Raw genomic sequence first — 25,144 nt, 5'->3', positions numbered from 1 at the left:
TTAAAGGGGCATCACCTCAACCCCAGTCTCTAAAGCAATATGTCTGTGCAGCATACAGAGTGGGGCCTGCGGGGGTGGAGGCAGGCTGGAGCAGTGCACTTGAACTGGCTCCATGGCAACTGCTCCAATTCACATCTGGCTTAAAGCCCTTTTTGTACCTTGCTTTGTGAACCATGCCCGAGTGCTCATCAGCTGCAGCTCAGGATCTGGCTCCAGTGCTACTTGGTCTCTTTGACGAATCAAAACTGATCTCGAGCTCTTTTATAAACATCCCTTTTACGTGTTTGTAGACAATTATGTTTCTTTTCAGTCTTCTTTTCCCCAGATGTAATCTACCCAGTAAAGAACAATACATTATACATTGTAAAGAAGAAGAGAAAAGAAAAGTAAAAGCCTTTTGTGACTTTGCCTTTCACCCCAGTGTGCATGGTGGCCTTTCAGCTTTCAACTTGTAAAATGCTCCCTTCCCAGCCATTCAGTTCTATTATTCTTTAAATTACAGCCACGATCACTGTGAATAATTCATGTGTGTGAAGTGATTTGAATGGCCCTGGGGATTAGGAATCTTTGGCTAGTTCCAGAGCTGCTGAAGGGCAAATAGTCCCGCTTAGCAATGAGTATTTTAAACAAAACAATTGCAGTTTTTAAATTTATTTTTCCTGTTATCGCCTAACGGGGTCAGCACCAGACACCCGGGTGCCACTTAAGCCCTCAACATAGAGTTTAAATGGGACTTAATTGGTGCCTAGGCCCCATGCAAGGCCTCTGAATATCATCCTTTAAGATTTCTGCATCACAAAGCTGGATGGTGGTGTGGTCCAGAGAATCCTCACCATTAGCAAAGCATGACCGTGCCCTGCTTTTCCAGATCTGTGCAGGGCAGGATGTTTGCTTTGAGTTTTTGGCATTTTATGTTGCACTGGAGGTAACTCATTATTATCCGTAACTGTCTTTCACCTCTGTCCATTTCCACGATTATCACCAGAGTCAAAGCCATTTACGCTGGCCCAGATGGCTTGGTGCAAACTAAAACAAAATGCCTTTAATTCATATAAAAATAAATGCAGTGTTAAAGGGGTGCTAACTCGATGGTCACAAACTAGTTTGGATAAACGTCTGAGTTCCCCGGTGTTTCTACCAACGTTGTAAGTTCGCCTGTCTCTATGTGAGGTGTCACCCAATCAATTTAGATTTGGTGGGAATGGTTGAAATGAAGTCCGTTCAGATCGTAAGCCCTGTGGGTCAGGGACTTGTCTAATACCTGATGTTTGTACAGCACCTAGCACAATGGGGCCAAACTTGGTTGGGCCTCAGGCACTACTGTAATAAACATGACTATTAATAAGAATTAATGTAATTACCAACTGCACAGTACAGGTGCAGGGGGGGCGGTGCTGGTTGCATATAGAAATGCAAACTAAGAGGTGATTAGCTAGATAGGGAGGGAGCCCCGATCCTTTGTTACTGAGAGTGCTGCTGTGCAGTCCGCTATTCCTCCATCCTAGAAGCAGGAGGAAGGCCACATGAATTTGTTTATTATTAAGTCTTCTCAGACCCACCCTTTCTTTGCCTACATCCTGCCACTATCTTTCCCTTAAGCTGTTGAGAATAAGAATGCTCCGAGGCCTTCCTTCTGTTCAGTGCTTAACTTTACTGATATCCACATGCAGGCTCTGCTTGCAACTGCACTGAAGTGTAACAGCCTTGTGCCCTGGGCAAGGATCTGCAGGATCAATGTCATAGAGAGGAATCCTGCTCTGCCGCGCATGGCTGTACTGGGCAGAGGACCCACCTGTGGCAGAGGAGGGTTAGGCTCTGCTTAGCTGTGCATATGACTGGGAGTTCAAATATATCCTCACAAAGAAAACTGAGCCGCTGGCACCTGTCACTGCACCTTGCTCTTGTGGTTTTATTCCTAATCACAAATATCATACGTTGGAGCTCATGGCAGTGGAACCTGTACGCATTATGATACATCACAGTGGTGACTGCAGAGCTTCCGTTTGGAACTCCCTGTCCTGCACTGGGGTCCCCATGCTGCTGACACAGTTACAGGGTTGAGATCTAAAGACTGTCTCTTTAGAATTGGCATGGACGCACCATCAATTATCTGAGCTCCAGGGCAGGGCCGCCCAGAGGGGGGGGGCAAGAGGGGCAATTTGCCCTGGAGCGAGGTCCCTCACTCGCTCCGGGGGGCCCGGAAAACTCTTGCGGGGCCGGGCGCAGGAGCTTCTTCGCTCCCGGTCTTTGCCGGCGTGGGGTCCTTCCGCTCCGGGGCGGTAGGACCCCCCACTGGCGAATTACCGCCGAAGACGGAGTGGGACCCGCCGCCGAAGTTCAGCTCGGTCTTCGGCGGTAATTCGTCGGCGGCGGGGGGCCCTTCCGTTCCGGGACCCGCCGCGGGTCTTCGGGGCACTTCGGCGGTGGGTCCCGGAATGGAAGGGCCCCCCTCCGCCGCAGAATTACCGCCGAAGACCGGGCTGCACTTCGGCGGCGGGTCCCGCTTCGGCGGTAATTCGGTGGCGGGGGGGCCCCGCCGTGGGTCTTTGGGGCACTTCGGCGGCGGGTCCTGGAACAGAAGGGCCCCCCGCCGTCGAAGACCCCGGGCCCCCGGAATCCTCTGGGCGGCCCTGCTCCAGGGAAGGGAGCATTGTGGAGCCTCTTGGAATGGCTGCCAGGAGAGGATTGGAACCGCTCAAGTGTAAATATGTTGCTACTTCATGATGGATTGGTCTGGTGAAGATGTAAGTTGCATTTATAAGGAGATTTTTCTGAACCCACCCCCCCTGCACACAAATTCTTATGTGTTCAGCACCCATGTTGGGCCACTGGACAAGAGGAGATTTTATCATAAAATGTGTGTATTTTTGTACCCTTTATTGATGTGTGGAAGTTTATCTGTAGTCACTAATTCATCACAACTGAATCAATGTTTAAGCAACTTTAAATTTTACACATGCGTGGGGCAGAAACTCAGCTTCATGGAAGTCAGTGATGAAACCTCCACTGATGTCAGCAGGGCCAGGATTTGGCCCTTGGTGTTTTGAGAAATGTAACCTTAAAATCCCTTTGTGTTGCTAATTGCATTCTTTTATTCTCTTTCCTTAAGCCCCGTGAAGAAAATACTCTGAAGACAATGGAGCTGTGACATTCTATGTCAACTTGCCAACTGGAACTATGGAAATTATAGAAGATTGCCAGCACGCTCACGCTGGGCTGGTGCCAAATGGATACATGAACAAGATTTTTCAAGCCAATCCAGAGGATGGGAGCACTGAGACACTAAAGATTTGTGACCTTCAGCACTGCAACTCCAGAGGCATCAACCAAAATGCAAGGGAAGAGGCAGCCAGGTATAAGAAGAAAGCCAAGGGCAACCGGATTTGGAATTTTGTTAGCCGAAGGAAAGGTCCCTCCATGAATAACAAAAGACCCCAGTCCATGATCCTGCTAGGAGACACCTCAGAGACCTTAGAAGAAAAACGCAAGATGTCCTTCATGGAGAGGGTGAGGTCCTTTAAAAAGCTAAGAACCTCCAGCATGTCTAAAAATGTGGATTTGAGATCCTCCAAAGCCAAAGTTTCTTGCATCCCTGAGGAGGACCAGGAGGACAGTGACCAAAGGGCAGTCTACAGGATTAAGAAACTAGCTGACAGTCAGAGGCCTTTCCGTCATTCGTATGCAGGGTACATCGATGATTTGGATTCTTCCTTTGAAGACGTAGAGTTAAATGTCAGCATTCCAGAAATTGATGCCAATGAAAATAAATGGCTCAGGGATATTAGTGTCAGAATACACAGTGAAGATAATGATAGTAACTGCCATAAAATGTCAGCTAGAAAGAGCAAGCTTTTGAATTTTGAAAACTCTAAGAGTTCTGCGATTACACAAAGGGACAATCAAAAGAGGTGTCCCATGCTTCCCGAGGAGAGCAGGAGAGGAAAAAGCTCTGATGTCTGGAGCTATCTGAAGGGAATTTCATTGTCTAGCAAAGATAATTCAAAGTTGCTCAGTCAAAGTGTTGAAACAAATTTCCAGAACTTAGAAGATATAACTGATAATTCTGCTTCTTATTTTGACTTTGATACGAGATGTGAGGAGAATCTTAGCCAGCCTAAAAAATCAAACAGTGAAATGAAAGCCAGTCACTTTGGTGGTGTTCTTCGGTTCTTTAACAGTGTGGCTGAGGCAGCTAGGAAGTGGCGAGGCTCTTCCCGGACTTTTCCGCAGGGAGAGCAAAGACCTCAGTCCAATTTCAGAAGTCAGAGGCAGGAAGCCTCTTCCCACAAAGAGTCTTTGGTTATTGAGAATGAAAATGCCAGAGCTTTCTCTTCAACGGGAATGTCATTGCGGTCTCCAGATTCTGGGATTTGGGATAATCATAGTTCTGAGAGTTCAACAGGAAAAGCGCTGCCTCAGCGAAGTGTTGAAGCAGAGTTATCTCAAGAGATCAGCAGCTCTGCTCTGAACAATGAGAATGATAATTTTAACGAACTTTCTGACCTTGGGCCAGGTCGATCCATCTCCCCACTGCCAGAACTTCCAGATGACCATTATGCTCCGTTAAGCACACAAGGCTCATTTAAGGCTCTATCACAGTTTCCAGACATGCCTGTGACTGAATTAGATGCTCGGGACCCAGGCAGCTCTCCGGCGGCGGATGCTCAGGACCCGGGCAGCTCTCCGGCGGCGGATGCCCGGGACCTGGGCAGCTCTCCGGCGGCGGATGCCCAGGACCCGGGCAGCTCTCTGGTGGCAGATGCTTGGGAACTTGGAAATATTGAGTTACATTTGAAAGACGGGGCTAAGACTAAACTGGGTATTCAGGAACTGAGTAGCACTCCAAAGTATATTCAGGACACTAGGAGTACTCCAGTGGATATTCAGGACCTGGACAAGACTCAATCACATTCTCAAGATCTTTCCAAGAGTAAACTGGATACTCAGGACCCAGAGAGTGTTCTGACTGGTACTCAAGGCCTCTTTGCAGTTACTCTTTTAAAACATGCAACAGATAATGAGCAAGCTTTAGAACTGGAGGATTCTCCTTTCAAAGAACATGAAATAAGTTTACCAGTAGAACAAATTTCCATGGAGAGGCCAGACAAAGCAAGTCACTTTAAGTATAGTAAAGTGTGCCATCAGATCCAGATGAGCCTCTGTACAATTGTCTCCTTCGGGGAACTCAACAATGGAAAGGTATGATCAATCTTCACTGTAACACCGTCGCAATAAGACACTATACAATACTCCCTCCTGGGTAGAAGGTCTGCAGACAAAACTGGTTTTGATATAGTTTCTCTGGTCTTCCAATTCAATTAGACCTTCGTATCATATATGGATGATGACAGTGGACACATCTTTTAAAGCAGACAAAAAATGAGTCAGTAGGCTGATGGTATCTCTGAGCTACTTGGTTTAGAACTATTTGGCCACCTCACACATATCAGTGTGCCTGTGGAAGGATAGCTGTGGCAAAAACAGCCCCAGCATAGAGAGAAACTTTACAGTTATTTCCAAAAAGCATCGTTAGTTCCCCCTGACACACACACATTTAACTCATTCAAAGGTTTGACTTGGTATTGCATGACATTATGATTAAAAAAATAAAAAATATATATACAATTAACATGGCACACATTACATGGATTAAAAACTGGCTAACTGATAGGTCTCAAAATATAATTGTAAATGTGAGAATTATCATTGAGCGGGTGTGTTTCCAGTGGAGTCCCAAAGGGATTGATTCTTGACCCTACTCCAGTTAACATTTTATCAGTGACCTGGAAGGAAGCACTAGATCACTGATAAAGTTTGCAGATGGCACAAAAATTGGGGGAATGGTAAATAAAGAAAATGACAGGTCACTGATTCAGAGCAATCTGGATCACTTGGAAAACTGGGTACATGCAAACACCGTGTTTTAATGCATCTAAATGTAAACACATATGTATAGGAACAAAGCATATAGGCCATACTTACAGGATAAGGAATCCCAGGAAGCAGTGACTCTGTACAAGATTTGGGTTTTATGGTGGATAATCATCTGAACATGATCTCCCAGTGTAAAGCTGTGGCCAAAACAGCTAATGTGATCTTGGGTTGCATAAACAGGGGAATCTTGAATAGGAGTAGAGAGGTTATTTTACCTCTGTATTTGGAACTGGTGTGAAGGGAGCAGAGAGCCCATCTGGAATTCCTATACAAAATATTCTTATGTATGTGGGGGATTTGCCTGATTCTGCTATCAGGGAGTGGCAGTTGGAAATATTTAATCCCAAACTCGACATGCTTAAACTGGAATATTACACTAGTAGAGATCTCTGTGCTCTTGCTGATACAGGGACAAATCCATCAGCCCCTGGACACCTGTGAGCAGATCCCCCCCGCCTCTCTAGGCTGCGGTTCCATTGCTCAAAGAAGGGGCTGGATTTCAGGTGAAGTACTTGGCATGCATAGGGGGCAGGTGATGCTAGGGTGGGTGGTTCAGACGGGGAAGATGAGAATCCAGCCGCAGTGAAGACTAAGTGATAAATCCTGTGAGGTTTAAAATCTGCCAGGGATCCTGAAAACTTCTCGGAAGTTGAATAGTCATAGTCAATATCTGCAAAACAACCTTCCATAAAATATACAAAGGCCCTGGTCCTCCTTGAGGACAAATGAATAAAACAGATATGGAGTTTCCGGACGTGGCTCTTTGTGAGATCAGACATTCCCAAGAAAGCTAAAAGCAGTGTAGTCTAGTGCACTGGACTAGCGTCTATTACTAGCTCTAATGCTGACCTGCTGTGTAACTGTGGGCAAGTCATCTCTCTCTGCCTCTGTTTCCCTTTTTGGCTGTCATAGACTGTAAGCTTGTCAGGGCAGGGACTGTCCGCTGTTATGTGCATGTACAATGCCTAGAACAATGGGATCCTAATGTTGACGAGGGTCTCTAGACACTACCCTAATATAAATAATAATAATAATTAATAATTTTCAGAGAGTAAAAAAAACCTTATTTTTCAGACTTTTAGTTCATTTTAAACTTGCCCTGTCCATTTGCTCTCAGACCCTATTCAAAATGCTCCTCTCTTCCTGGGACACATCAAACCATTCAGCCCGAAAGGATTTGTGGAATTTAAAGAATAGGAGGTAAAATCAGGTTGCAAATGGAAAGTTAGTTATAACCTTAACAAGCTGAACTATCACAGCACCAGAGTAAAATCTGCATCCTGATTTTCAGCTTATGGCTAAATATTAGAATCAACTGGTAAGGCCAACGCCAGGTGCCTCTGGAGCTCAGACAATTTAAAAACCCAACCTGCAAACTGGCCAAAGCGGCCATCTTCCTTTCTACCATTCCAAGAAATCTAGCATCTCCCTGCAATCCACATCATCTCTCCCGGAAAGAGCACACAGCTCCCAGGAGTGACCTCACAGTGTCTAGCATTGTTGAATTGCTGATCCTACAATATCAGCATTTCGGGAAGAAGTCAGCCTGGAGCCAGGCATACCCAAGTTTGATGTAACGATGTACTCTACCAGCTTCCATCCGTTTGAGGTGGTGGCTGGGTGGGAAGAGAAGATGCCTGGTTGTCGTTGCTGTAGAATGGTTTAGACTTTAGATCATACACACGCCTAAAAGGCAAAATCCAGCTCTTGATTTCTAATCATCCAGTGGGAGGGAGGGGTGTTATAGATCCAGGGTTTTGGAATGATATGGGGGACACTGGCAAAATTTCAATCTGGGTTCATGTTTCAAACACCACTTCACACCCACTTCTGTTGTAGACACCTCCCGCACCCAATCCCAGTTACCTCCAGGTACTGACTATTTCAGCCCAGTCTTTTCCACACTTAATAGGAAAGTGTCACTCTTAACTGTGAAAGCATAGCTGACTTTTAACTGCAATCCTTTTGTGCCCTCTGCTGGCTATTGGTGAAATCAGTATGTTTCGATTTTCAAGAACTAACTTTTTACCAGCTACCTACTGATTTGAATTTTCAGTCCAAAGGGATTCCTTATGGGATTCCTTCTAGCAGCAGATTCTTGTAGCTGCATAGAATAACCCGGTAAGTAAGTCAGTTGTCTCTATTACCTTTTTCTGGGGGCTTGTTGCAGCCAGAACTGTGAAAGTCAGATTCCTGCAGACTGCAGCCCTGTCTGGAAGGTCATCTTCAGCATAGGATATGGGTGCCGTGTCAAGATGGCTGTCTGTGCCTGAGCCACAACAGATTATTCACTCTCAGATCCCTGCCACTTTGTCTGTAAGTGCCGCCTAAGCTCCATTGTGAAGATCTTTTCAGATTAGCTCCTGAATGCTGCTTGAGACTATCTGGGTATGGAGGGGTTCTCTTATAAAAACAGGCAGCTACTGCCCCAGATTGCTATGAAGTGATCCCTCGTTCTGTGGCTGATTCTACTGAAGGTCATTGGTGGAATAGCCCCCTTTTTCACCTTAGTGTTGGTGAATATCATTGAATTGCTTGAATTGTTACTGCCACTAAAGATCCCCCTTAAAGCAGGCCATATTAGTGGAGAGCATGACCAATGATCTCCCATAAAGCATTCCACATTTTGAGGTGTGAGCAATGCTAGCAAACATTATTTGCTAGTAGAGTAACTGATGTATTAATTCATGAGTGGCACATATAATTTCTCATGCAGTAACTGCACGCCATGTGGATATACCTTGGAAATTCAGGGACTCAGAAGGGCATTTTCTCTGCACATGCCTGTTCTGCCTGGTACATTCAGTAGAAGAGCAGGTGCATAGTCTGCTGATTAAGCACAGGACTTGGACTCAGGCAGGGCTGGCTCCAGACCCCAGCGCGCCAAGCAGGCGCGTGGGGCGGCATTGTCGGGGCAGGGCGGCATTTGGCTCCGGCGGACCTTCCGCAGTCATGCCTGTGGGAGGTCCACCGGAGCCCCGGGACGAGCGGTCCTGCCACAGGCAAGACTGCGGAGGGTCCCCTCTTCCCGCGGCTCCGCTTGAGCTCCTGCAGGCATGACTGCGGCGGGTGCGCTGGTCCCGCGGCTCGGACGGAGCTCCCGCAGGCATGCCTGCGGTTGCTCCACCAGACCCGCGAACCAGCGCACCCGCCGCAGACACTTCTGCCCCGGCCGCGGGACCGGGGAAGGGCGGCGCAGCGCACCGCCCTGCTTAGGGCGCCGTAATTTATAGAGCTGCCCCTAGACTCAGGAGTTCTAAATTCAGCCACAGACTTACAGCTTTGCTTATCTTCATTTTGTAGCAGCTGGTACAATTTGCTTCTCACAACTGGGAGAAGCTGCTATTTTCTTCTTCTCTATTTGACAAGAAATTGCTGGTAATGTTCAGCAAGTTCTCACAGTGGCCTTTTCAGTTTAGTTTATTGTTGTGTTGGCCGTCTGGCATTTAATGTCGCAAAGATTACCGTTGAGACCTGTAACTACATAGTAGCCAGGAGAAGGGATATTTCCTAGAGCTGATCATCAGAGTTCTCTCTCTAACTCGCAGTTATTATTGGCCCATTGACAGCTGGAGTACCACTGATTAAACTTCAGACTAATATTTCAAATCAAGAAATGATACTTCACTTCCCCACTCTCTTAAATCTTGCTTGGGCCAAATGGCTGCTATGTTCTATTCTGCAGTAGCTACATTTTAGCGGCAGGGCCATTTGTCTCCAAGCTGTTCTGATTTTCAGAGACTTTTTTATTTTAATAACCACAAGGTACTAGAAAAATCTTAATGTCAAAAACTTCTATTTTCTCTTTAACTGGTGTTTTGTCTGGGAATGCTGTTATTTTGCTGTCAGTGAGAGGTTTGGCAGTGTTTGTAAAGGCTGGTGGCTTTGTTCATACATATTTGACTCAGCCAGCTAGTTGGCACATGGCTAATCCATGTAACCACCTATTCCCCTAATTGTGATCTGCTGTTCCCTACTCCCTACGTTCGTTTGTTATAACCACTTGTGGCTTTTTAATTAGTCCCTTTCCCAAACAGCTTACAGTCTGTCTTACACTATGTGTTTGTACAGTGTCCCACTCACTGGGGCTTTGATCCCAGTTGAGGTCTCGGGGCATTACTGTACTATAAAGCAGGGCCGCCCAGAGGATTCCGGGGGCCCGGGGTCTTCGGCGGCGGGTCCCGGAACAGAAGGGGCCCCCCGCCGCCGAAGACCGGGCTGCGCTTCGGCGGCGGCGGTGGGTCCCGCTTCCCCCCCGCCCCGGCCCCAGCCTCTTACCCGAGCGCGTCTCCGGCGGGGCCAAAGCTCCGTCCCGCTCAGAGCTGCGTGGTGAGAGGGCGGGGCTGGGAGCTCAGCCCGGAGCTCGCAGCCCCGCCCCCTCCCCACGCCGCTCTGAGCGGGGCGGGGCTCAGGCCCCGTTGGAGCTCCCAGCCCCGCCCCCTCATCACGCGGCTCGGATCGGGGCGGGGCTCAGGGGCTCGGCCGGAGACTCGGCGCTTGATGCGCTGAGGCTCCAGGAGAGGGGCGGAGGCGGGAGCCTCCGCTCTTCTCTTGGGGGCCCCTGCGGAGCCCGGGGCCCGGGGCAAATTGCCCCTTTTGCCCCCCCCTCTGGGCAGCCCTGCTATAAAGAATAATAATTAATAATAAAGAACTATAAAATGTCACACATTCCCTGCAACCTCTTCTCATTAACCTGTCTTATTGCCAGTTTATCTACAAGGAAGTCCTCCTGCATTCATAACATACATAAAGCTGGAATGGCTGGTAAATGTACCTTGAAATGGAACCTGCTTTGTCTACCATTGTGTCTCCTAATCGAGAGAAGAATGGTGGTCCAGTGGGTAACGTGCTAGCTTGGGACTTGGGGAATGTAAGTTCAGTTCTTTATTCTGCTGTAGACTTCCTGCGTGACCTTGGGCAAGTAACTTATTCTCTGTTTGCCTCAGCTTCCCATCTGTAAAATGTATTTATCCTCAAAACACAGCAATGTTTTGAGGATAAATACATTAAAGCAGGCCTGCACAACATACGGCCCGCAGGCTCACTGTGCAGCCCGCAGGGGGATTCTAAATCCCGCGCACACGGCGCTCTGCAGGCAGCCCAGAGCCCGTTGAATCCTGGCCACGGCTGAGATTTAAAGGGCTCTGGGCTCCCTGCCGCTGAGGGCAGCCCAGAGCCCTTTGAATCCTGGCCATGGCTGAGATTTAAAGGGCTCTGGGCTCCCTGCCGCTGAGGGCAGCCCAGAGCCCGTTGAATCCTGGCCACGGCTGAGATTTAAAGGGCTCAGGGCTCCCCCAGGCTGCGGGCAGCTCAGAGCCCTTTGATTCCCCGCCGCGGCTGAGATTTAAAGGGCTCAGGGCTCTCCGTGGCTGCGGGCAGCCCAGAGCCCTTTGAATCCCGGCTGCGGCTCCAGCGGATGGGCTAGGGCTGGGATTTAAAGGTCTCGGGCTCCCTTCAGCGGCAGGAGCTCTGGGCCCTTTAAATCCCTGCCCCAGCCCCGCAAAGCTCCGGGTTCCCCCAGCCGCCATAGCCCCGGGCCCTTTAATTTGCCCCTGAGGACTCCCAGCCACCTCTTCTCTGGTTGATTTAAAATCGAGTATCACCTCCCCACCCCCAACCTTCTTTTTTGGCCCACAGCTGTTTTGGTGGGGCGGCGCTGGGGAAGGAGGGTTTGTTTCTGCAGGGCTGGGCGGAGCTGGGGCGGGGTGTTTCCGCGGGGCCGGGGGGGTTTCGGCCCTCAGCTGTTTTCTTTGGAGTAATGTGGCCCTCGCCGCTTTATGAGTTGTGCAGGCCTGCATTAAAGGAACTCACTTACTGTGGTAATGGGGGCCATGTAAATACCTAAGATACATAGATGCAACTCTCATCTAGCCCAAAAGCCTAGTAAAAAGAGGGTAATAACTATTGGAACAATTTACATATGGTCATGGTGGATTCTACATCACTGGTGATTTTTAAATCAAGATTGAATGTTTGTCTAAAACTGGGATCGGCAACCTTTCTCACACAGCCCGCCAGGGTAAGCACCCTGGTGGGCTGGGCTGGTTTGTTTACCTGCCATGTCCGCAGGTTTGGCCAATTCCGGCTCCCACTGGCCGTGGTTCGCTGCTCCAGGCCAATGGGGGTGGCGGGAAGCGGCAGCCAGCACATCCGTTGGCCCGCACCACTCCCCGCAGCCCCTATTGGCCTGGAGCGGTGAATCGTGGCCAGTGGGAGCCGCGATTGGCCGAACCTGCGGACGCGGCAGGTAAACAAACTGGCCCAGCCCGCCAGAGTGCTTACCCTGGCGGGCCGCGTGCCAAAGGTTGCCGATCCCTGGTCTAAAAAATCTGCTCTAGGAATGATTTTGGAAGTTCTGTGGCCTGTGTTGTAGAGGAGGTCAAAGTAGGTGATCACAATGGTCCCTTGGAACCGGTGAATCTCCCAGTTGGTACTGTTACATCATCCACAGAAATTTCTGCTGATTTCCTAACTCACGGAGTGTATCTGAGACTCATCATTTGTCAGAATAAAAATAAAAGCCTGATTTTGAATTGTATAACTCTAAAAAATGAAGCCATTCTTCAGAGAGTCACTGCACATTTGGCCATTTCAAGACAGTTGTTCTTTAGCTAATGAAAGGTAGTCACTGCTTGAGAGAGGGAAAGTTATACTGTTCTTCCTATTAGTCTTAAAAGGCCATTGCCTCTTTGTCTCAATTGACGATTACTTTCATGGAGGCACAGGCAAAGAATACTCAGCCACTTTATGGTTGCTTTAGTTAACAGCAAAGCCTTTTTGTTCGTATTTTTTCAGGAGTACTTCACAGGTACTGGGTATAATGTATGGGTCCTGTTAGCAATTAGCAATCAACTTTCAAGGAAACCACCTCTGTAATTTTTACTCCTTTCTGTGTGACCCCTTCAATCGAGATAGACGTTCTGATACTATTTCTAAGCGTAGTGAAAGAGTACAGAGGCATGTGCAGTCAAGAACTAGAGATGAGTCCTAACTAACCCCTCACATTCAAATTCCCTGCCACTCCTGTTTTTGACTGGATTAAATCTGGGTCTGGATCTAAATTTTGTTGCCTATCTCTAGCAAGAACATAGGAATTGTGATCCCAGAATTAGAAATGATGGTGACAGGTACCATATAAATACATTTGGGAGACAGAAAACAACAGTGACAAGTGTTGTGAATAACACATTCCAGTGACAGATGTTTCAGAAGATGTAATGTGAACATAATGCAGCTAATGATATAATACTGTCCATTCGTGTGTGTGTGTGTGTGTGTGTGTGTGTGAGATAGAGAGAGAGAGAGTGGAAAAAAAATTCCATCCTGATTCCAGCTGGTGATCAACTTATGCCCTGAAGCATGAGGATTGGAAGCCCTTGCAATTTCATGCTTACTAATGTAACTTCACAACTGGTCCCTATCCTTATAATAAGCCAAACCAAAACCTCTCTCAGAAGACTCAACAGAATTTAGAAGAGTTTGTATTCACATCTGAATTTTGCAGCTCTAACAGGAACAATATGAACTGGAACCCAGACCTGAGTAATGGTAAATATCACTGGTATCTTGTCTCAGACAAGGGGCTAATGACAGATGCTTCAGATAGACGCAAACTCTTTGATGGGGTTGGCAGGGAAGGGGTTAGCACTCTCCTTCAGAAGAAGGTCTGTAACGAGAGAGGGGATTTGCTTAGGTAGCAGGACTGGACCAGCTGTAGACAATTAATTCCTCCAGTCTCACTAGAGGGGAGATGTGGACTGCAGGGTGGGGCAGAAGCATGTCTGGAAGGGAGCTAGGTGAGTTTTTCTTGCCTGCCATGATTCATGCTTTGACTTGGCTGAAGCAAACCCTATGCTACACTTTAATTTTAGCTGAGGCAAGAGCTATTGGATTCGGTTCTTAAAGGGGCAGGATAGTCTAGATAATTTTCAATGTTCTTTTTTACAAGCATATGCACCTCAAAAGTAATAAAATTCCACCTAGGTGTGCAGAATCCTTTCCTGCCCAGATGGTCTTCTGTGCCCCCTTAGTGAACCTACCCGCTCCACAAGAATACCTACTATACATAACAAAGTTGCAACTTCAAAGACCAAGTGTAGGGTTCTGTTTATTGCATTGGAAAATGCCTAATATGCAAATGACTAGAAAAGCAGCTGTATTTGTAAGGTTTGGGGGACCTGAGAGATAATTCACTTTTATACAGGTATTGTTATAGTAACAAAATCCACAGTACTCAGAATAACTCAGCGAGGGTATTGCTGGAGCTGCTTTGTCTCTCTCAGTCTTAAGTGTCATTCTGCGTTATTAGTAAAGTTAGCTGAGCGTGTGCTTTTTTAAAAAAAGTGATATCTGTAATTAAAACAAGTTATAGAGTAAGAGGCAAGATAGCCAGTACCAGGAGCTGATGTTTTCCTCTTTAGCCATAGCATGCACAAAGACCGTGCAAACTCCTCACACTGCTCCCTGACCGTGTGCCTCCTCCAGCTTTGGAGGGATCATATCCCAGTACATTGTAGTTCACTTTCCATGCCATTCAATTATTGACCTCTCTGAGTTAATGTGGATTGTGGTCGTGGTGATTGCTGTGACATGTCAACATGGGAACTAGACTGAGATAACAAACTACTTATTTCAGGTAGGCCAACAAAGTACGACCAGGAAGGAACAACATTCGACCACTAGTGACCTTGGGTCTAACTTTCAGAAGTGCCCAAGAGACTTAAGAGGCTATGTCCCATTGACTTATGCTCCTAAATGGCTTGTGTGCTTTTCTGAAAATTCTATCCCTGGGTCGGAGTTCAAGCTAGTGACCTACTAGAAATGAAAGCTGATACTATACAGAGATGATCAGCAAGTCTAAATCTTTCTATTGCAAACAATTAAGTGGTCACAGATTTGTTTGGCCCATTTAGGGTGCATTACAGTGCGTTTAATGTCTTGGAGAAAGGCATGAGTCATGCCATTGCACTAAAAGTGCCATAATTGAGTCTGACCTTTGTCAAACTATAGGCAGTAATATTCCTACTCCACAATCTTTTTTTTCCCAGCCCCTGTCTCATCCTCTTCATCCATCACCACAAGCACCTCCTTTCAAAATCCTTTTGGACAGATGTCGCTCCTTACCCCTTTCCCAAAGCACTCCGATGGGGCTGGACCAGCTGGGCTGGAGGAGGCGGCTGTTGCTGAGCACTGGTGGTGAGTCGCCTTTCATTTGACTACATTTTAACCAAAGCAGCAAGGGAAGCGTTGGGCTAGGGACTAGGAGAGATGGTCTGGAATTACATCTGTATTTGTTATAAATCTGGAACTTGGGGAAACAGGTTGCCATAGCCACAAGCTGTAGAGAGTTTAACCCTGATGAATTAGAATCTTCATGTGTATTGCAAATAATGGGTCTTTCCCCTCTTTAATTCCTGTCCCCAGATTTTCATTACCCAAAAGGGAGAAGGATGATGCTCTGAAGTGTAAAAACCTTTTAGCAACCTGTGGTTGGGTTTTCACCTCATTTGCTGTACATGGTGATTTCTTCCCAGTTCTGTGTCCTGGACAGTTTTGTGTAATTTAGTGGTCTCTTTGTGAATATTGCCATTTGAGAAGATGAATGATCAGCTAAATTTTCTCAGAGATCCAGCTGGGAGGTTTGTTTGGGAATGTGACATCAGAAGGAAAAGTTTTTTTCCAATCTGGATCTTCTTTCTGATCAATAGGGAAGGGAATATCAGAAACCTGAGTACAGTCTATTATGCTGTGAAATAGTTGGCCAAGGAAATTGGTACAAGTCCTATCTCCAAACTACTCTGGAGAAAACATAAGAATGGCCATAGTGGGTCAGACCAATGGTCCATCTAGCCCAGTATCCTGTCTTCCAACAGTGGCCAATGCCAGGTGCTTCAGAGGGAATAAACAGAACAGGCCATCATCGAGTGATCCACCCCCTGTCATCTACTTCCATGACAGAATGTACTGCAGGGAACGGTCCCTAGCAGGGAGATGAGCTGATGATCTAATAGGTGTCTTCAATGTCCAACCTCCCTGATTAGGAAGAATGACATATAGAGTATGGAGGTTCTTTCCTAAGGGGTCAATATCACTAATACCTGAACATTAGGACTTCTTGGTATGTCCAGGTCAAGAATACCAGCCATGTAGATACATCCAAATATGCCACTGATTGAAACCAAGTGTTAATGGATGGTGGCAGCACAGCAGGTCTGAAAAGCACCAGTGGTGAAAGGGTGAAGCAGCTGCTTACTGAAATGAATGTTATTCTGTACTGATACGTTTCTAGTGTGTGGGTGGAAGTGGATAAGCCTTTTTAAGAATGCAAGTGTTACAGGATCTGCATGTTGCCTCTTTACTCTTGTATCATCCTTTAGTTATAATTAGTGCTCACACTGCAGCTTGGTTTGTTTTTTGTTTGTTTGAGAGACTAGAAAGAGAAACATGCACTGCTAAAAATAATACCAGGCTGACTGTGTCAGTACTGCATTTAGGAAATAGGTTTCAGTGCAATCTCTCTCTCTCCCAATAATGCTGGAAGAAAATCAGGTTCCCTGTCCAAGCAGCCCTTAATGAAATTCCATAACTAGAGATGGGTCTGAGACAGAACCCCAGATCTAATCATCTCCAAGTCTGGATCCTGATCTGGAGCAAAACTTCAGTTGGGTGTAGGATTGGGTCCAGGGGTATGAATTTCATGGTTAGCATATCACTGGGAATCGGAACAAGCACGTGCCTGGGGCGGCAAGCCACGGGGGGTGCTCTGCCGGCTTCGGCGGACATCCCGCAGGCGTGCCGCCGAATCCGCGGGACTGGGGACCTCCCACAGGCAAGCCGCCGAAGGCAGCCTGCCTGCCGTGCTTGGGGTGGCAAAATACCTAGAGCCGCCTCTGATCCTAGGTTAGCATTGAGTGCAACTGCTGTCTGGACTTAGGGGTGGACTGGAAAGAGGGAAATCAATGTTGTACATCTCTCAGGCAAATTTTCCGGAATTCAGCTCTTTCCTTCCTGAAAGGGATGACAGGCCCCAGGGGACGCGAATGAACACTCAGGCACGCACGCTGTCTGTGCTCTGCTCAAGCCACGTGTGGCCTGCTGACTCAGGAGCCTGCATTAGCAGCAGCTGCAGACCTACATGTGATGCCTTTCTACAGCTCCTCTCTCCCCGTGGCTGTCACTCCAGGCAAGCATTGTGTGAAGGGTGGACTGGGGGAAGTGATTCAAACCAAACCATGGGCAATATGAGAGGGAAATAGACCTCTCTAAACTAGAGCAAAGGCTTCTGCCCAGAACTGTGCCATACCCATTGGGTGGGGGCTGGGAGGAAGAGCTGGGTTCATGGCTGATTAGAACAATATAGCTGAATTTAATAAAAGGTAACTTGTGCTTAAATCATCTACTCCTCCTACTTCATCTGTATCTCTTTAATCGCCAGCTGCACCTTCAGGTTAGAATCCTCTGGGGGTGCTCAGTTGTCTATAGGGCCAAGTTCAGACTTGGTGTAAGTGAGTGCAATTCCATTGAAGTGCAATTGTTGCCATGGGTGGACTGGCCTAGGATGCTTGGGATGATGAAAACATCCTGGCTTCTCTGGTACTCGGCCTTTTAGTGGCCTGTTCTTGATTTGCGTAGATTAAAGGAGCAGTTACCACTTCAAGGTGTCTCGTGTTGCAGACCACCAGGGCTGGGAACCCCAGATTTCCAAAGATGTATCAGAAGTGTTTTAGAACTTATGGTCCTTGAGATACCAGACCTTTAATAACAATGTATTCAGATTATATTCTTCCTGTGCTTGTGGAATAGCATCCTGACCTTGTGATCTAGTGTGTCTGCCCCTACCTGCCTACGCCAGATCTGAATTTAGGCCTGAGCTCCTAAGTTATGTCTGAATTTCCACAGCATCCAAACTAGGATACTTTTCTTCCATCTCAAGAGTATGAATTAGGCACTGAAATAAATTCTCTACCTTTTTATTTTTTTTTATTTTTTATTTTTTTTTTAGAAAAAAGTAGAGCTTGAAGGAGTATTTTCACATTGTCTTGTTTTTTTCATTCAAACAGAACAACCCTCACCCCACAGACTGAGCCTGAACATGGTGTTTATCCTTTAATTCCTTTTTGTGTGGATTTTGTCCTGCAGCTGAGAATGATCTGGGTTCAAAGACTCTGGAGGTACGCAGAGATGGCAGGAATGGTAGAAGTAGATGGAAGCCCCTGAAGCCTGGAGCTGAACAGCTGCTAGTCAATAAAGTAAGGCATTGTTTCAAATATATTTTTACCTGCTCTAGTGCTGGCATTTGTCTGGTGTGTACTTAGCTTTATAATCTGACAATATGCTTTAGTAAAAGCTTCCAGAATCCAGAACAGTTTCTGTAGCAGATTTTTTTTTGTAATTAGTGTGGATTATTTTATGGCAATATAAAGATTGTAGCATTAACCTTTTTTGCCCGGTTTAGTTCCCATCGGATATAAATCAGAGGCTTTACAACCTAACACGGGGCCTGGGCCCTCCCTTCCTTTTGGCTGAATATTCCTCGCAGATGGGGGGAAACTGTGTAATTTCAAATTGTCTGTAGTTTTATTACCGTATGTCCTTTGGATTCATTATTGTCGCTATCTCTGTGACATATTTATGTGTCTGTTCTTTCCAGTGTTTTGCAAATACAGCTGAAATCTGGATGCTTTTCCTTTTGACAGTGTAATCTCCAAACTCACTAGTGAAACCCACTGGGGTTGGGGGGACTAGGCTGGATCTTTGTCTTGGAGTTAGAAAGTTGTGGGCAAGCTATCAAGGAAAATTAGCAAAGAGCTGTGCCAGCATTCCCCGATCTGCATATCACCGCATCTCCAGGCTCAGAATTCTCTTGGTAGCTGCCTCATGCTATGTCTTTGCTTTCTGGAAGTCAGGTTCACTACATGATACTCTTTGTGACACTTAAAGGCAGCAAAGAGTCCTGTGGCACCTTATAGACTAACAGACGTACTGGAGCATGAGCTTTCGTGGGTGAATACCCACTTTGTCGGACACTTTGACACACTTGTCTTTCCTGAGCCTGGATCTGGGAGGAAGCCCTTCATTGGGAGCTGAAGGTGGCCAGCACATCTCATGAGAGGATCTTGGTTTACCTTAATCATGAGCCAGCTACATTGCTAATCCTCTGTGTACTGTACATTGAATGATTTCCCAGCTGGTGTGGGGAGGGGAAGCAGCTTTTTACTGATCAGATGGGAGTCTCAGAAATAGCTTTAGACAATATGTAAGCAAATCAATTTAGGACCAGAATTAATCTGGTTCTTGCTTAGGTTTGCCATGGTGGGGAGTAGGGTAGCTGGAGCTTTCCTCCATGAGCTTTCTGCTGTGTTCAGGCAGAACACACTTCAATTGCTGTATTGCTGATTGTCCTGTGTGTACTCTGATGTCTCACTGATTTCAGCATGATGCTCATGTGGATGACTGCAGCAAAGAAGAGCTTTTGGAGAACAAGCCCCTCCCCCCCAAAAAGAGTTAATTTACCACTCTAAGGGCTTTTTTTTGCAGTGAGGTGAGCAAAGGATGGGCCAGCACCCATGAACACTGGATTTCCCAGGTGGGACCAAGGAGGGAATTACAGTACTGACCATTTACAAGGGACCCTGTTTTCATGATATTTCCAGCCCAGATTTTGAGAGAGAGAGTGAGGGAGATGTTGACCTGTAGTGGCAGGGCCCAAAAAGAGGATAAAGCAACCAGGTACTAGTATTTGCCTATGGAGTCACGAAAGCTTCGGGTACTAGTCTGAGCACTCCAGTTATGCCTGCTGTCACAACACATGAATTCTTTACACCCGGAAGTTCAGGTGTTTGGGTAAATAGCTGAATACTTGAGTACTGATCCAAACTGAGCTCACTCTTGCGTGTTGCCTGTTGCTATTTTTCCCCACAGCTGCTGCCACTGCTGCCTCCCTGCTGTGTCTGTACAATTTTATTATGCCTTTACGTAATTGCCCTTCTTTATCTGATCAGCTGCCTTCATGAAACATCATCTTTAAAGAGGACCCTGCTGCTTTATGTCTGGTTTTCGTGATAGAAATGGTTCACTGGTGATAACTCATGTTGACTACTCCGATTTCCTTGTTTTGGATGGGTTCTGCAGCTTTCACTGAACACATGCAGGGAAGGGTTATTGGCATTTAGGAGTCACTGTTAGCCCACGAAAGTTTATGCCCAAATAAATTTGTTAGTCTCTAAGGTGCCACAAGGACTCCTCGTTGTTTTTGCTGATACAGACTAACACGGCTACCACTCTGAAAACGGTTAGCTTTGTTCCTTGACTGCCACCTTCAATTACTTCTCTATTTAGCGGGCTGAAATATAATCCACAGAGAAGAATCACATTCATTTAACCAAGAGTCAGATCAAGATGGTCAGCCCTTAATTTCTGCTCACTTCCCTTGGGATTACAATCTCTTCCCGGAGGGGTAATTCTGTAGGAGATCCTCCCACTTTGCTAGACAGCATGTCTTTGGCATGAATTGGATGCAGAGTGTACATGGAGCTGAAAGTCTCTGCCAGGTAACGAATACACACAAATCAAGAACAGAAGCATGAGCTGGTAGTAAAAGCACAGAGATGGGTGTTGGGACACAGCTCTGTTCTGTCCCTGACTCTGCCACTAACTCACTATGTGACTTTGGTCAAGTCACTTCACCTACCTGTGCCTCAACATCCCTGTCTTTATGATTAGGATCACAAGGGTTTCCTACCTCGTGTGTTTGTGTTATATGGCTTAATTTGTTAAATCTGTAAAGGCTGGGAGGCTCAATTGAGGGACAAACTATTATTGTAATTGGAGGACCAAAAACCTGAACACTCTTTTCTTCCCAGGGTTTGTGGCTGTTTGGCCTATTACAGAGGCAGCCACAAAGCTCAGATCTGGATTAGAACTTTGTGTGGTGCCCAGAGTTGCTAGACTTGTTACCAGAGGTGTGAAGATAAGCTCCCTGCCCCGAGGAATTTATAATCTAAATAATTTAGAAACCTGTTGTTTAGAGTCAGTGTTTTGGTGTGAGCTCCGCTCTAATTATTGCATCAAGCAGCACTAACCCAACCTGGTGGTGAGAGTTTTGTCACACCTTCCACCTAGAGCATGCGAAATATACACAGCTGTGAGATACACTAACTGCAAAGCTTTTGAACAAACCTAGGGCTGATTCATGGTCTTGATGCAAACCCCTGCAGTTTCAAATGATTTTCTTGCGGAATTTCCAGGTGTGAAAGTTACAGGGTATGACCTTTATGGATGTGGCTACACTGTCATTAAAAACCCGCAGCTGGTCCGTGCCAGCTGGCTCGGTCTCACGGGGCTCAGGCTGTGGGGCTGGTTCTTTGCAGTGTAGACTTCTGGGCTGTCGGACTGATTCTGCGAGGTGGAAGGTGATTCTGCGAGGTCCGAGACCCTGGGCTGCAGCTCAACCCCAGAAGGCTACAGTGTAGTGAAACAGGCTTGGAGCCCCACGAGCCTCAGTCAGCTGGCACAGGGCAGCTGCGGGTTTCTAACTGCAGTGTAAACATACAGGTTCACTGATCTTTTTAGTCATATAGGGCAAGTGAATCCAGCAGGTATCCTTGTCATTGAGTGGCCCAGTGTCATGACAGAGGAGGAATCCCTCTCCCCCTTTGGGGGAAGCAGGGGCTAGGAAATGCAGTGGAGGGAGCATGCTCAGCTACCAGAGATACAGAAAGGGAGAACCCCCCTCTTGGTTATATTAAGTGATGCCCATCCCTTGGCTGACACATAAGTTAGCATTGATGGATTTTGGAGCAAACTGAACCTCTGTCAGTGAATTAGTGCCACTTGGGATGTGCCACTTGGTGATGTGCACACTGGACTCAAAACTGCCAGCTACTAACAATTTGCCATCTTGATAAAATGAGCCAACACCAACAGAGCTATTGTCTGTGCTCTGGAGCCAGCCAAGTGTTGAATAAAGAAGAGCAACAATATTTATGGGGAGCTGCTGTTATAGATAGCGATATATTCTGTTGTATGATACTCAAGCCCCATCAGAGAACGCCATCAGCTGTATTATATGATATACAACATTACCATATTCAGGAGCTGGCTCTGAATGATGCATGCCTGTGGTTGGCCAAGTTTAATAAATCAAACTTTCTTAACCTATTAAGAACAGCCCTGTATTTAGCAGCCGTGGTATCTGTCACTGTTGTGATAATACACATTCCTAGTGTGACACTGTGATTCTGTTGCTACAGTTCTATCTCTAACATGCCATGGCACAGAAGGTCAGAGAGATTTACCAGGAAGACTTAGACCTCATTTTAAAAAATACCTCTTCTAAACATTACTATTAATTGTTCTGCAATAGCATTTATAGGCTCTCATCAAAGATCAGGGCCCCATTCTGCTAGGCACTGTGCACACACAGAAGAAGAGTCTGTATCCCAAACAATCTGAGGAAACAGCCCTGTTTCTGGTAGGTAACTAGAGAGCCATGCCGAAAGTGGATTAAAATGAAAAACTCAGCACCCTGCCCCCAAACTTTCATCTCAAGTCATGCAAAAAACATTTCTGAGGTCCAGGAAAGCTTGGTTAAGAAGCTTTCCCATCCAGTTGAATGACATAAAGATGAGATTCTGGTGCTGGAAAGGTTAATGGACCTTTAAACTTCCTTTTGACGAGCAAAGAGACCTGCCTGCCAGAGTCAGAAGCAAAAGTGCCAGAATATTATGCTCAAATAAATTTGTTAGTCTCTAAGGTGCCACAAGTACTCCTGGTTTTCTTTGAGAATATTGTGTTGTGAGAACTGGTAGCCCAGGAGATGCAGATAACTCAGAGAAACAACTTTGGAGTGCTAATCAAAACACCTTCTGAGATTTGCTCATCACTGCAATTAGGCAGCTTGTCACTTAGGCTGAGTTACATGGAATAGCCAGGTGTGCAAAAGCTGATCAGGGTTTATAAATCAGATCCACTGAGTTAAAGGAGGCAAGAGTGGGATTTACAAACACAGATCACAGTGGCAGCATTTCAAAGCCTATCCATCTCTCATCTCCTGAGCTCAGAGCTGCAGGGCTGGAAAATCAAATCCTTGCTAGCTAGAAAATCTTGGCAAGATTTGTAAATCTGAGTTAAGATTTGCAGGGTTTGGATATCTCTTGTCAATCCATTTATTTGCAGCCACAGACCAAATGGATTGTTTAAAAAGTCAGGTGGCTGGAAAGGGTGGTAAATCAAAACCACCGGCCCAGTTCTGGAAGAAACTATGCCTAGTTTCCGTGCTGCGAATGGAGGGAGAGCAAGTTAGAGAGCAAGAGGCCGGGTCAACGTAGCATTGCCATTAGTAGCACCAGTGTTATCTTAATCCTTGGAGGAATTGGGGCAGTGCCAGAAAAATTAATGAATGTCACTGGAGGCCATCGAGGGCACAGTGCTGATAGTGAGAGGTGGCTCCAGGAACCCCAAGAGGCTGCTGTGTGCAAAGTGCAGGTTTTTGAAAATAGGGCTGCATTTCTCTGCATTTTAAAAACACCGAGTGTGTCGTTTGGGCAGGGGAATGACCTCTCTTACCTCTGGGTTATAAACCAGTTAAGTGCTAAGTGCCTTGTCCAAAACCGACTGAAGTCAGTGAACACACTTCCATTCACAAGGCTGCCAAGTGTCACACACGCATCTGGCAACCTGACTGGATCCATGTGCATCAGTAGGGATGCCCTGGTAGTTGCTACTCCCAGCAGCCAAGCAGCCTCCCCTCTCACTGCTCCCTCTGTTGTGTCTGCGCAGGGAAAGAACAGGCAGAGGAGGCGGTGGCTGCTGGTGGGGACAGAAGATGAGTTGGCTCCCCTCCCCGCTACTCCCTACCTAGCCTCAACCTTTCCCCAGAGCACCCAGTACCCCCTTTCCCCCCCCCCACTGCTGTGGCAAGAGGAATGTTTGTAAGGCTGGAATCACTCAGAACTCCAGGCTGGGGTAGGGAAGGCTTGTTGGGCTAGATCCACACGGGTATTTAGGTGGCTAAACCCCAGACTTAGGTGCCTAAGTCTCAGTTTTAGGCTTCACTGAAATCCACAGAACTGCTGCCAAAGTCTGTAGGTGCCTAAATTCACTCAGTGCCAAACTGTCCGTGTAAAAGTTCCCTCGACACCTAGGTTTTTTGCATTATGGCATGTGCACTGCTGCCTCCTTCTAGGTGGCCAGACACCTGTCTCCTGCCTAGCCTCAGAGCAATCCACGAACTGGGAGGAGAGGATAAGGTGGAGGAATGCCTGTCTCACGTGTGGGGCCTGATCCGGTAGGCGTGCGCAAGGCTGCCTAATGGATCAGGTCCCATTTAAAATCTGGCCAGAGGAGTTGTTAGTGGCCATCGTATAATTCTTAGCCCTGTGGTTAGATCACTCACCTTGGATGTGGGAGACACAGAGTCTAGTCCTCCTGCTCCAGCCACAGTGGAACAGCTGTAACAGGAGGGACTGAGAACATCCCCAGTGTTTAGACCCTGTTCAAATCCTTTCTCCCCCTCTGCAGAGTGGGGACTGGAACAGGGGGGTCTCTCACCTCTCAGGTGAGGATGGAGTGAGCAGATGAGGCCCAGGAGGTGTTAAGGATCTTTCCCCGGCTCTCACAGGGAAACAGTGGCAGAACTGGGAATGGAACCCAGGTCCTCTGAGTCCCATGTCTTGTCCACAAGGCTATTCACCTGCCTGAATTGTACCCGGCAGTCAGGGTGTCAAGGGGATTTAACTACACTTTTCTGGATCTTCACTAATTAGCGAGATTTGTATTCTGTGGGCACAGGTTCAGGTCAGTCCTTCCTTTGCTGGAACTGCTTCATCCTGAATCTTTAATGCCAGCTGTATTTTAGTACCCTGGTCTTGCCCAGCTCCCTACTCCTTCCTGTCGGCCTGTGATGCATCCTAATAAAAAGGATTAAAGCACAATCTTTTGTGCCAGGCAAAGCTGCGGTGTGAGTATTTAAGATGGAAATCTTGCATCTGCATTAGGGCCAGTTTCTTTCTTGTCCCCTGTGCTAGTAGCAGACCTGCTGCAAAAAGGTGTTGAATAGTCACAAAGGCTTGCTTTTCTCTGACAAGCAACCTATTTCTGGAGGCAGGAAGGGGACTGTAATGGCAGTGATGGTGTACATGTGAGCCGAATCCCTTATGCGAAGCAATCCCAGGCTCCCCAAAGTTAATTCCATACCAGCACATTTCTGAGG

At 46.9% G+C, this 25,144-nt stretch overlaps 1 protein-coding gene across 4 annotated transcripts in view; it reads left to right on the top strand.

Moving 5' to 3' along the window:
* The window catches only part of ARHGEF9 (Cdc42 guanine nucleotide exchange factor 9), a 306,568-nt gene that overhangs the window by 40,295 nt on the left and 241,129 nt on the right, over positions 1-25,144 (top strand). For 3 of the 4 annotated variants that reach the window (XM_045031342.1, XM_045031341.1, XM_045031339.1), the window contains exons 2-4: positions 3,110-5,199; positions 14,982-15,129; positions 18,073-18,182. In XM_045031342.1, the coding sequence (XP_044887277.1) occupies positions 3,178-5,199; positions 14,982-15,129; positions 18,073-18,182 (2,280 nt within the window). In that variant the 5' untranslated portion in view covers positions 3,110-3,177. Of the gene's footprint in view, positions 1-2,610; positions 2,745-3,109; positions 5,200-14,981; positions 15,130-18,072; positions 18,183-25,144 lie in introns of those variants that run through there. The other variant, XM_045031340.1, reaches the window with a different exon arrangement.

The sequence above is a fragment of the Mauremys mutica genome, chromosome 9, assembly GCF_020497125.1.
Source record: "Mauremys mutica isolate MM-2020 ecotype Southern chromosome 9, ASM2049712v1, whole genome shotgun sequence".
Classification (NCBI taxonomy): domain Eukaryota; kingdom Metazoa; phylum Chordata; order Testudines; family Geoemydidae; genus Mauremys; species Mauremys mutica.
This window is presented reverse-complemented; position numbering and strand designations above follow the sequence as displayed.